The sequence below is a fragment of the Pocillopora verrucosa genome, chromosome 12 (genome assembly GCF_036669915.1).
Source record: "Pocillopora verrucosa isolate sample1 chromosome 12, ASM3666991v2, whole genome shotgun sequence".
NCBI lineage: Eukaryota > Metazoa > Cnidaria > Anthozoa > Scleractinia > Pocilloporidae > Pocillopora > Pocillopora verrucosa.
Genome location: NC_089323.1, coordinates 18,400,156 through 18,413,361, shown reverse-complemented (window position 1 = coordinate 18,413,361; position 13,206 = coordinate 18,400,156). Strand labels below are relative to the sequence as shown.

Genomic DNA, 13,206 nt, shown 5'->3' with positions numbered 1-13,206 from the left:
ATGCAAAGCAATGTAAACATCTACAACTCAAAACAATAGAAAAAAAACAACTGAATGCATTCTTACAAGCTGTATTCACTAAAACATAAGCCATGTTAATTGGCTTACCATGTAAAGTTACAAGACAGGACTTTATTACAAGTATTTCACCAGTTCACAGATTTAACTAAATAAACAATTTTTCCTTATATAGAAGACTGTTCACCCTTAAACCCCCCCAAAAAAAAACCTATTACCATCTAATTTTTCTTCACAGTATAACTTCTGATTCAAACTCTAAGGTTATAGGGATTAAGGAAATTATTTCCAACTAAAGGAGTTATTGGCTGATAACCCTTTACACCCTAACATCAGTATGCATATTCTCCATACTGTTCTTTATACATTTCTTAAGGTTCTGACAAAGAGAATTAATTTTGTTTAACAATCAAGAGCTTCTTTAGTTAATGATGATATCTTTGATTCTCTTGACTTTGTTGTTTGATTCTGGGATGATATTGTAAGGAGAAATTAGATGCCAGTCACCCTAAGGGGTCAGAGCATTAACAAATTCTCCTCAACTACATGATGGGTAATGTAAATAAAACAGTGTGAAGAACATGCGTACTAAAGTTTAGGAGTTAGGTGTAGATTCTGACATGACATCTTCCTTACTTGATATCTTTGAGCAGCACCATCCATTTCTCCATGTTTTCTCCCAGTCGGTTGTAGATCATACTCATGTCCATGTCCCAGAGAGACTGGTACTGCAACCAAACCTGTACATACTCTTCCATCTTTGCAACCTTCTCTTCAATTGCTGCATAAGCAGCTTGCAGGTAAACTGGACCTTCAGGAAGTTTTGCCAAGAGGTTGCGATAGGTAGTGTCAGTCTCAAACTCGTCACGCTCTAAACCAACCTACCACATTAAAATATGGTTAATCAAATTAATTGGGGCTAGATCAGACATACCATCAAATGCCCCCAAATAAGCATCAATCTCCTCCTGTACCCACCTGATATCGGGAACTCTGGATGCGAGGCAGCAATGTAATAATTGCAACCCACAAATGCAGCTCGGCTATCAAGTGGTCTCGTACTTTTTCCACTGGAGGCTGAATGAAGAGCACTTGATTCTGAATAAGGATTTCATGCTTCAGGATCTGTTTGGATAAAACAAGCCACAAAATAAGCAAAAATATACATAAATCTTGCTACTACAAAGACTACTTCAAGTCTTTGTGCATAAGCTCAGTGTAAACCACTTGTTTTTAGCAGTTGGCAGAAAGATCAAACAGTGGCAAGGTATTTGTACGCACTATTATGATGCAAAATTTTTTGCTTTGATTTCTTCAATGAATCACTGAGCGAGTAAATTAAATCCTTTCTTTTAACAATAGCTTTAGCCCTTAAGAAACATCAAGCATCCATCATGTAGGAAGAAACAACTAGGAGAACAGTTTCCTTGTAATCCTGCGCACCTGAATATCAGGGTCCCCTCCTGGCTTGTGAGCCATCATGGAAGAGTCTGTATCATCAATGTGTCTGGTTGTCCTGCTTCCTTTCAAACAATCAGTCCAGCTCTTCAAACCAGCCTCCAAACGACCTGACAAGAATTTCTCAACCTGAAATGTAATGTCATGAATAATTAATGATATCAACAAACATCAAAAACTTACATTCAAATTTTTGCACCTCATTACATGTTGAAATTTGTCATTCTCCTTACTGTCAATCATACAATTCTTATAATGTTAATTCAGAGAATTCTTTTAGTATTGGATCAACTTATTATCCCCACATTGATATTTTTCTTTATTCTCATCACTTGTCTGCTTGATATTGTATTGATATTGTAAGGAGAAATTCTGTTTTGGTAACGCATGGAAGTTAACCCTTACCTGTTGATCAAGTGTTCCAACCCACTGGGCAAGATTGGAGTAAGAATGAAGGTTCAACTCATCCACAGCTCTCTGAACTTTACCCAGAACATCTCTGAACGTCTGACTGTTGTAAGCGCAAGTCTCAAGGGAACGAACCTCTATATCAATCTTCTCAACACTGCTCAGCAGGTCATCAACCTATGAATTATTAAGTTCAATGTTTAATGAATACATTTAGCCTCTCCAAAATACAGGTAGGAGTTTTCTCTTGATAAGAAGTAAGTACAGCTGCAAAAACATGTATTTGTAAGGATCAAACTATACAGTGAAAGCCTCAACTTTGTACCTTTTCTTGGTAGTTGAAGACAGCTTCAGCTAATTTCTGCACATAAGGATCAAGCTTGTAAGACTCCCAAACAAGCACCATACCCTGAAAAATGAAGAAAGAGGAGAACTGTAATCCACATTATTACATGTATAAGAAGTGAAAAAATAAACTTGAATTTTTTTTTTCCTAAGTCAATTTTTATTTAAATTTTTTTAGTAAAAAGCCTTTATACAGGCCCAAGTGGCCCATGGGGCTAGTGCTTAACTCCGGTTTTCTTAGCATGAAGCGGCTAGGAGTATCCCCCCTGGATGGGATGCCAGTCCATCACAGGGTTACCCCCAGCAAATTTGCTGGTACCCATTTGTACACCTGGGTGAAGAGAAGCACTGTGAGAGTAAAGTGTCTTGCCTAAGAACACAACACAATGACCCCAGCCAGGGCTCGAACCTGGACCACCCAATCCGGAGTCAAGCGCACTAACCATGAGGCCACCGCGCCTCCACTTCAGGATATAATCATAGTTGAATTTTTTAACAATGTAATACACAGCTAAAAATTTTACATTGATAATTATGCAATATAAGTCAATAAATTATTAAGTTTTTATAAACTCAAAATATGTTGTACTCACTTCAGTAATTAGGGCTTGTACTTCTTTGCGTAAGCCAGCCACAAGAATTGATATGGAGTTCTTCTCCTCAACCTGAGAGGAATAAAATTACATAAAAACTTATCAAAAAGGAAGGGAGGTTCTGGGGTACAGATGACTCCTAGGCACCTTTGAGAGGAGCCATTTAAGGAGAAGGTGATCTTAACTTGTTCAGTTTGTTTGTTAAGTAGCAGGCTGTTAACTAGTGAGGCAGAAAACCAGTCAGTTAAAGTTGAATAATAGGAACAACTCTATCAATCACCACCTTCTTTTGAATTACTCCAAGGAATGACCAAGAATGAGTTTACCTTTAAAATATCCAAATAAGTTCAAGTAGAAAGGTGATGAGAGGTAAAAAAAATATACTGTACTACCTAAGAGATACAATCTGATTTCACACGAAATTCCTAGATTTAAATTTAAAAGGAAAGTATGGCAAACAGTGTGGAGAATTGATATTCAGATCTTGGAGTGGAAGAGTTGAAAGTATCAAGTCTTACCTTTTCACAAGTCCTTTCATATGTGCGCACACTTTCAATCAATGAGATGGCAAATGGATAAAGCTGGTTTGCTTGATGTGCTTTGTTTACAATTGCCAGTGGAACTCGGAAACCCAGCCATTTTAAGTTACGAACCTGAAATTCAAACAAAAGTCACAGGCTTGTCATTTTTTCAAAAATGCATTTAAGTGGATTTTAAACATAGACTTGGTTAAAACAGGCGCCAATGGCAGCATTTTCATAATTCATACAAGGATTAATTATGTTATGTAGAATGTATCATTGATAGTAAAACTACATTTGCATCCACTGCAGAAAATTGGGCAACCAAACAGAAACAATTCATGAGAACAATGTGTTTTAAAATACCTCCTTGGAAAGTGTGATGATTTCTGGCAAAAAGTTGACTTTCAGTTTCAGAACATTTCCTCGGCCACCTCCTCTAGCTCTGGTACTTTCAATGGTGAAGATTCGACCAGAAACTCCAAGATTTCGCTGCTGCACCTGTTTGCAGAAGGAAAATATACATGTTCAACCAAATGTGAGCTTGGAAAAATTTCACCTCCATCTGTGAAAATGGAAAGCCTTTAAATTTTTTTACTTTCTTTCTTTGTCTCTTGTTATTCACAGTCAGTCACATTGTTATCAGTCAGTCAGACACTTAACATTCATCTATTACTTCACTTAACACTTCCACTTCCAGTTATGAATAACCAACTTTTGTTTCTTTTTATTTTAATATGAAAGACGATATGTAGCACACTGTGTGATACCAACCTTTCTTGACCAATCATCAAACAGTTCTTGAGTGTTAAGTTTCTGCCTGAAGCTGTCACCATCTGCCTTCAGCTTCTGTCCCTCAACATGATTTTCCCAGCCCTTGCCAAGTACATCTTCAACACGTCGCATATAGGCAGAGAGCTGCCGATCAATCTGGAAGAGAAAGAAACTATTAAAGATCACATCATCATTACCTTTTATGGGGTAATCTGATCGCCCATATGGGTGTACAGTATTGGTAGTCTGATTGCCCATGTAAGTGTATTCCTGTGACGGATTGTTGTCAGTATGCACAACTAATATTTCTATACAATCCAGGTGGGAGTGATCAGCCCAGTGTAGAGTTGTTATCAGTCAAGTATTTATTACCAAGAAGTGTATAGTTTTAAAGTCCTCCAAAAGTTATACTAGCACTCAGAAGATAACTAAGAAACTTGCCTGTCTTGCCCAGATGATGGAGCCAGACACAGGAGGCAAGTCTCGTACTTTGCTCATCTTGCAAGCTTTGCTGTATGGATACTGAATCTGGAGGGAAACAAATATTGACTGCTATCAATGACATACATGTACATAAAATATGTAACATCAAATTTGAATTGTTTCAATCTTGAATCTGGTCAGTTGACCAATCATATAGCAGGGTACAGCACAACCAATGTAATCCTGGATTACTGTCAACAGTAAAAATTACTTGACAGGTGTAAGCAAAATAAATGCTTCTTGTTGGCATTAAGGAGAAGCACACATAATAGGAATATCAAACCTTGAACTTGTCATGAAGAGCCTCAATGTCGTCCTTCACCCTCTGGATCAGTTGAGTCTGATATTCCCGGATTGCACCTCTGATGTGTGGACGCACAAACAAAGCATTGAATCTTGAGAAGATCCTGAACATCTCATTAGCATTCTTAGCAGTTCCAAGCTGATCTCTTAGCCGAGCTGTGATGCGAGTCTCCACTCTGTCTATACGCTCATCATACCTGAGAAGAAAACATAAAGAGAGCACTATATTAGACAATGTTTTTATTTGATAGGCATAGATTTCTGAAGATATTAAAATGTTTTACTGCAGGAGTAGCCAAGGGCCTTGAGGGTTCCAGCGACTTAATGGTCCATAAAGTTCTTCTGTCCTCAATCAAGATGGATGTTTCAAATATTTTTAAAATCATACAATGAAACTATCAGCTTCAGAAACAAATGGACTGTTCAGGGTGCTAGCACCTGCTTCCTTATTCTTTAAATTTTGATTTTGAAATTGGCTAGACCTGTTCAGTTACAGGGACTTTAAAGAAACAGGCCCCAGATCACCTATCTAATTTTCATTACTGTTTTGATAATATAATAATAATAATAATAATAATAATAATATATATATAATATAATATAGTGTCAAACAGAAAGGCAATGAGAGCAAGAAAATTATTAGTTAAAAGGTTTTGAACTTTCTATCAAATTTTCAATCAAACTTTCAATAAAAGATTGCTAGAACAAAAACCGAAAATTGCCATATCTTTTTGCACCACTTTTGCACAATACTGTAAGAGAGAGTTATCCTGCAAGTCAATTGGGAACTAACTAACCTCTTGATGGCTGCCTCCCAAGCTTCTGAGCCATCTTTTGACACATCAAGTCCATCAACTTCCTTGACATTTTCATATGCCAGGTTTACTTCCTGTATAGCATTAGCATCAGCTGGGTCAAGCAGCACTTCTGGTTTTGTCTCCTCATCCTCTGTCTGAGGGGGACCACCAGGGCTGGGAGGAGATGCTTGGCCAACAGTAGGAGGCTGGAGAACACGGACAATGACAGCTCGGAGTTGTTCATGCTGACGGCGAAATCTGAAATTTGTTATCATTTTTGTTGAGTTCTTGGATAGCAAATTTAAATGAAAAACAATATTAGACTTGTACCTTATTTGGGAAAAATTAATTTACAGCTGCACCCAACATGAAAAATGGGGATTCTTAAATGTTAGAAAAGAAAAACGGTCACATAATTTATCGGTGGGTTCACTCTTCTTACTTTCTCATCTGGTCAAGCCTGGCCTGAAGTCTTTTGTGAGCTGGATTCACTCTCCACACCATCTTCAAGCTTTCTTCTCTTTTCTTCTTTACAATGTCTCGCAACAAGGTTTGAAGCTTTTCATATTCATCATCCCATGTTGTGAACACTTCAAAGCAAGCTACCATAATCTACAAGAAATTATTAAGACCACAATTATATAAACTGGAAGTTTTGTATTTGACATAAAACAACTATATTATTAAAGTTGTCTGCTTTGTATCCTTACTTTTTCAAATTCTTCATGAGTGATGTGCATCAATCTTCTGGTTCCCAATACCTGGAAAATAAAATCAACCAAAAATTGTTGATTCATTATTCTGGTCATGGGAAGTTGCAGTTTAAAAAAATTTATCTTCATGAATAAATTGTCAAGACACAGCCTTGTCCATCTCATTATCTTAGGATCCAAAGATGCATTTAGTTTTTACCACACATTTAATACTGATATTTCTTAGCAATATCATTTATATCATCAGACTAAATTTGAATTTTAAAAATTGCCAATGAAAATAAATCTATCATTGTTATTTTAACTGTTGCATGTGCAACTATCTTTACACTCCAGCAGAACTGTTGCTCAAAGTTCCTGCCACCATAATTTTGCTGTGTAATAGACACTCGCAGCAAGAAATATGAAGGTAAGCAATAATTCCCTACAGAGGACTCGGAGTTCCTTTGACGTCCAATGCTCATCACAAAAACAAATAAATTCCTTCTACATAAGCAAACAAGTTCTTTACTCCTTACTGAAGAGATAAAAGAGAGAATCTATGCAGCTGTACTGTACCTTTAAAAGCTGTGAACTGAGGTCTCTGGAGATTGCTTCTACGAGACGCAGTGCTCTTTGGATTGGATACTTTGTGCTACGGATCTTTTTCAAATGAGAAAAAATTGCACTCAACGCAGCTCGGATCTTGTCCAGTTCTGTTGCTGCCAGAAGGTCATCCAGAGGAAAATCCTTCATGAGTGGGTTGTAGTCATTCACTGTTGCCAAGGCCTGCTTTAAACCTTTAATGAAGAGAGAAGAAATTAAATCAATGTACCCTAAAGCTTACATATCAAAGTAAATAGTGATGTTTCTTCAACATTTATATGTAAATGGGTAATCCTGCAGAAAACATCAATTAAATAATGAGCCATGCATGCCTTTAGGTTGTAAAATCTAAAATGTAAGTTTGACTTTACAACATTACCCCTTTTACTCCCAAGATCAGATTGTTAATTCTCCCTCTAGCTGCCTTACATTTCCTTGCAAGTGATTATGAGAATTTAGTGTTGGATCAAGATAACAACCTCTACCTGATAAGTTTGAATATTCTCATCACCTGTTTGATGAATAACGTATGGATATTTTAAGGAGAACTTATATATTAATCAATTTTGGGAGATAAAGGGTTCAGCTGTTCCTACTGGAAAAGAAGGGTTCAAATAAACTTTCACTGTACCTGTATCAGTGTCAAAGCTGACAGTAGCATGAAACCTTTTGCCGTGTTTTAAGATATCCAAGGTAAGTGCAATATCTGGACTCTCTCTGATGTCCTGGATTCTTAGCAAGGCTCTCTCAAGATTTAACCAGAAGCTTATCTCTTGCAAAGCTGTACCAGATGCTGGATCACGGTCTAATTTTGTGACCTACACAAAAGAAATGCAGAGAAAAGAAAAAAAATATTCTTGAAATTAACCCACTGAACATATTCCTGGGGCTTGAACAACAACAACGTTGTAATTATAAAATGTAATAGATATATGATCTGAACTGAGCTAGTCACTAAATTGAATTGTGCTTGCTATTTTGTAACACACCCTTTTAGGGGGGTCTGAGGGCATGTTCCCCCAGAATATCTTAAAAATTTGAAACTTTCTAATGAGTGATTTGCAGCATTATGAGACAATTAGTTGGGGAACTTTTTTAGCCATAAACTAACATAAGAATCAGTTCAAAAATAAATATTTTCTGCTTTTGGGTCACAATTCACAAAGTAGCCAGTGCAAAAGAGTCTGACAGCTAGCCGGTTGTGCCACCTACCAGCTTCCAATAACAAGAATGGGTTCTATGCCATCAAAAAGTATTGCCAAAATTTTCTTAGATTGTCATGACAACCTTTCATGATTCTGGACAGCAAAAGGCACCATAAGGGTTTAATGTCTTGCTCATGAAACTGCATGCATGCATTACCCGGCTTTGGCCTGAGCTTGTCAATAAAATTATACCAGTTATTGTCTCTGTCATTTAAAAAAACCAGTGTTCAATTAGATCAACTCACAAACATGAACAAAGCATCACAACATTAAGACATAAAAGCAATGCTTGTGTTTCCAAACCTTTTGAATTTCTCTAATCCATCTGTTGACACCATTCTGAAGTTGATTCAAGAAAGTTGAATCCTCAACTTTGTCACCAAAATCTTGTACTTTAGGCCTTCGTCCTTCTTCTGCACACTTCTTCACCATTGCTGTCACCACAGGGTGAATTGCTAAAGAGATCTCTGGGATATCAATATTCTGCTGCAAATGAAGCAGCCCCATTTCCAACTCAGCAATTTTCTTTTCCACAGAAGGGACCATTTTATCACCATCTCTGTAAAAAAAGCAATGAAGTAGATATTTCATGATGCTTAGAATAAAGGGCAATTATAGTTAATTCCTATCAATGAAAGCTGCTTGATTCAGAGGGACTGTCTGTTAAATCATTACACAGCTCATACAAGTAGCTTCTGGAAATTTTCCATCATTATCAAGCACTTTTGGTTAACCCCTGAACTCCCAAGAACTGATTGAAAATTCTACATTCTAGCTGCTACACATTTCCTTTTAAATAAGTAATGAGAATTTGATGTTAGATTAAGATAACAACTTCTATCAGATAAGTTTGAATATTCTCATCACCTGTTTGCTGGATAACGTATGGAAATCATAGAGAGAAGTAACATCATGATGTTAATCACTTCTGGGAGTTAAAAGGGTTAAGTCTCATTATGAAAAATTAATGCGTCTGTCTAAATCAAAGCTATGTACCCACAAGCTGCATACAGATATTAATACTGGTTTAATAGAAAAAAACAGGATTTTCTGGGAAAGCTAAAGAGGGTGCTTTACATAATTAACTTAATAATTTAACACCAAAGATCTGCATATCAATTCTCCACACAGCATGTCATACATTGCTAATAATTTTAGCTCTGAGCGTTGTGTCAAATGTAAACAATCGCCTGGATTACAATTTTTTCTCATCAGTTTTCTAATTTTCTGGTATATTGAGAAGGTAAAATGAAATACTCTTTGGTTACATCTGGGAGCGAAAGTAAAAACTGTTTAGGATGCGATAGAACAGATGTACCACAGGAGAGCAATATTAATCAACATTGAACATTGCATGTACTTTGATTCCTATATTTAGGTCTTGCAATTTTCACAAGTTATGTTCACACAGATCGGAGACAGCAAGTCAACAAATTTAAAAGCGTGTATTTGAGACTGTAAAAAGCGTCAAAAAGCTTAAACTGATTTTCTTTGCCATTTCCAGACATTTCAGTGAAAATATAGACATTCCAAATAAATTTGCATATTAACTAATAAACACTTTTCTTCAACACACCCAAATTCACAATTAGCGTGATCTTACAAAAAAATGTATTTTTCGGAAACTTCCTTTAATGTTATTGCACATGACACCAATTGAAATAAAGAAAAAAGTACATCTGATCAAAATAATGGTCACAAAAGCTAAAATGTAAGCGTTGCGATACCTGTCCGCCTTTCCAGATTTCCTGACAAATGACTTGAAATATGGCGCCACAGCATTGCTAATATATGAATGAAGAGTTTCATAAGGCGAGCCCTCGTTTAAATTTATCACACGGATCTGTGTTGTGATCTTCTTGTCGGCATCGACAATTGCCCCTCGCTTGATGAAGGCTACACTCGTAAGCTTTGGAGCTGTGTAATGGACATCCAAATCTAGCGAATAAATTGCTCTTTCACGCTCGTTTTCTGCGCCACTCTCGGTGGACGAGGTCTCATCGTTTTCTTCTTCGTCTTTCAGTGGTGTTCGCTGAACAAGTAGACTTCTCGTTTGAGCATCAGAGACAAATTTCCTGATGTAATCGACGTGTAGGGCATCTTTGAGAGCTGTGTCGAGCTCGAGAGGTACTTCGGGGTCACCTTCGAGAAGGAGCGGTACAATTCTACGAAGATAATTTGTAAAACTCTTCACATCAACCACAGCAGCTTCTGGAGTGGTCGGGGAGCTAGGTGCTCCATCCGAAGCCGCCTCCATGACGGGCAAACTAACACTATTACTCTTTCAGCAATCGAAGATATTCGCAGTGTATTTATCACCGGTAAACAGACTTCTTTTATCTTCCACGTTGATAGAGATCACGTGATCTACGAAAAAATTGTGCTCAGGGGTGGGGTAGGAGGCAACTAACTTTTGTAGCGCAAGTCAAGGGAAACCCAATTTGATTGGACAAAAAAAATGCTAGGGGATAAAATATGTGCACAAATATTACTGCTGATAAGACAAACTAACCCTTTCGGTGTATGCTACAGATCTGGTGTTGCATATTTAACCCTTTCACACACCCAAGATTTAAATATTAATCCTCTGAACCATTCCCCATTTGTTGCTTATGATTCTGGATCTAATATTTTGATATTTGATCAAGCAATATCCTCTTATTGATAGTTTTCTTTCTTCTCAATACTTCTCTGTTCAGAATGTATGGGTATTGTAAGGAGATATTGCTTGTTAATCACTCTTGGGGAGGGAAAGATCAGCTGAGAGAGGTCTGAATCTGCTTCAACTGAGTCAGGCTGTTAGTCAGTAAAGACAACTGAAAAGGCTGACAAGTTAAAAAGTAACAAGGTAGAAGAGGGAACAATTTCTCTCCCTTGCACTCTCTCCCAACAATCCTTTTCAATCACCCACTTTAAAAATCCCCTTTATTGAAAGAGAGCTTGGAGGAGGCCTGGTATGAATTAGAAGTCCTTCTAATTTTTTTAACTAGACTAAACAAACCAAAAACGTAAAATTACTACTGGATTCATAAAACCATTTGAAGCAAAATTAATACATTTTATTCTCCATAAGAAGAGGCTCGGACACAACTGTAGAATTTACGTGATTGTGAATGGTATCACTTTTTTTACTCTAATTAACCAAAATAGTCTGGTTAATAGACTGGTTAAAGAGAGTAGTAAAACGAAAACAGAATAACTGCAGATTGCTATTAGCAACAAATTGAATATTACTGTATTATCAGTTATAGAGAAATTTTCATATAAAGAGGACTTACAAGAATTTGGGAACTTTGTACAATATTTACAGAAATGTCTAATTTGATGGAGTTGTTTCAATTGAAGTATAATACACATCTTTAGACAACTTTCTCCTTATGACTTGACACGTCTCCTTTTTCCACTTCAGTTAAGATCCATTAAGTTCCACTTTCTTCCTGTATTCCAATCAACTTTTCACTTCACAAACCACAGAATGACATGTAAGAAGTTCAATTTGATTGCACAAATGGTTATGATACATGTCTACTGGTTGGCACTTTCACAGGCATCGATCCAGTCACTGTATACATCCACTGGCTCTGAAAGATCTTCCAAACTATTAAGGAAAATCACTCTTCATGATTTATAAATCATTGGAAGTCACACTTCAAACTGGAAAAACAAATAATTTCAAAATGTAAAAACTAATCTAGTACAATCTTGGTTTAGGGGAAGATGACTGGGAAAAGATACAGAGACAAGTGCCTTCAATGAGAGGTCTCCCTTCAGAAGAGGTTGATGATCTTTTCTAGTCCCAGGACCTCAAAAACAACTCTCATTACTGTCTGCCATACTTTTCTTGTGATTAGTTAACCCTTTCACTTCCAAGATCTCAATTGTAATTTCCCTTACTGCCCTCTCTATGATTACTATAATGTTATGTTGGAGAATTTGGTATTGGATCAACCAATAATTCCCTTTTTGTTATTTTTTCTTAACTCTCATCACTTATCTGCTTGATACTGTATTGATATTGTAAGGAGAAACTCTGTCTTGGTCACTCTTGGTAGTTAAAGGGTTAAGCTCAAAAGAAGTTGGTATTGAATTAAACAATGACCCCTTGTTTGATATTTTCTTCTTGTTGTTACCTCTATGCATGGCAATGTTTTATGGAGAAATTAGTTTTTAGTAGCTCTTAAAATTGGAAAGTTTAATAAAAGGTTATTAGTACTTTTTCAGCCAAGGCCAAACTTGTGACCCTGAAATTAAAGTTTCAGAGAGGACAGATGCCACTGTATGCAACATTACAAAAGAGTCACAAAATGATTTGCACATGTTTAAGGTGGGTCTCCATCCAAAGTAACATGTACATAGTATATTTACTGATCAAATTGGAAAATCCCACATGCTGCTTTCTAGAGAGCTCTGACAATAGGCTAATGCTCAAAACATCAGCTTTCAAACTCTTTACGGTAGCCAAGTTATGTTATTGACCCAGTTGATAATATTAAATTACCCAGTTAAAAGTCTAGTTCTGAAGTTTGGCCAAAAGGTTGAACTTGTAACAACTAAGAGTAAGTCTAAAGAGTGGCAAGGTTGTATATTGTAACTACCAGATTCACACTCCACTACTCCTATAAAATACTTGGCTACACTGGTTTTGTTTTACAGCTGTTAAAATAATTATGTATAACAAGGATACAAGTAATAGCTGTCTGAAAATCTTCTAAACAAACCCGACAGGATATATGTCCAGTATTACGAACCCGATCCCTGATGGAAGACAGAAAAATTAATAGGAAGATTAGGGTATCTCTGTTAAAATGCCAGAGATTTTCATCTGAATTTTACAACCAGAAGTTCCAAATCCCAAAATCTACACACGAAATCTTATGGTGAAGACCTCTCTCAACACCACGGGTTGAAACAGTAAAAACTTGTTAGCACACTTCACTGTCAACACGTAGAAATAATACTACAAATACCAGTAGGAGCTACTCTCTAGAAAAAAAAATTAACAC

General features: G+C 36.7%; 1 protein-coding gene across 2 annotated transcripts in view; it reads right to left on the bottom strand.

The window, feature by feature from the left end:
* LOC131771405 (cytoplasmic dynein 1 heavy chain 1) overlaps nucleotides 1–10,544 on the bottom strand; it is a 52,967-nt gene extending 42,423 nt beyond the window's left edge. For both annotated transcript variants that reach the window (XM_066159234.1, XM_059087188.2), the window contains exons 1-18: nucleotides 9,931–10,544; nucleotides 8,507–8,762; nucleotides 7,630–7,816; nucleotides 6,972–7,192; nucleotides 6,411–6,461; nucleotides 6,143–6,312; nucleotides 5,701–5,958; nucleotides 4,884–5,100; nucleotides 4,559–4,645; nucleotides 4,118–4,273; nucleotides 3,710–3,844; nucleotides 3,341–3,475; nucleotides 2,823–2,894; nucleotides 2,210–2,293; nucleotides 1,882–2,061; nucleotides 1,462–1,605; nucleotides 997–1,143; nucleotides 655–899 (exon numbers count right to left, since the gene is read on the bottom strand). In XM_066159234.1, the coding sequence (XP_066015331.1) occupies nucleotides 655–899; nucleotides 997–1,143; nucleotides 1,462–1,605; nucleotides 1,882–2,061; nucleotides 2,210–2,293; nucleotides 2,823–2,894; nucleotides 3,341–3,475; nucleotides 3,710–3,844; nucleotides 4,118–4,273; nucleotides 4,559–4,645; nucleotides 4,884–5,100; nucleotides 5,701–5,958; nucleotides 6,143–6,312; nucleotides 6,411–6,461; nucleotides 6,972–7,192; nucleotides 7,630–7,816; nucleotides 8,507–8,762; nucleotides 9,931–10,460 (3,275 nt within the window). In that variant the 5' untranslated portion in view covers nucleotides 10,461–10,544. The remainder of the gene's footprint in view (nucleotides 1–654; nucleotides 900–996; nucleotides 1,144–1,461; nucleotides 1,606–1,881; nucleotides 2,062–2,209; nucleotides 2,294–2,822; nucleotides 2,895–3,340; nucleotides 3,476–3,709; nucleotides 3,845–4,117; nucleotides 4,274–4,558; nucleotides 4,646–4,883; nucleotides 5,101–5,700; nucleotides 5,959–6,142; nucleotides 6,313–6,410; nucleotides 6,462–6,971; nucleotides 7,193–7,629; nucleotides 7,817–8,506; nucleotides 8,763–9,930) is intronic.
* Between the last annotated feature and the right edge of the window lie 2,662 nt (nucleotides 10,545–13,206).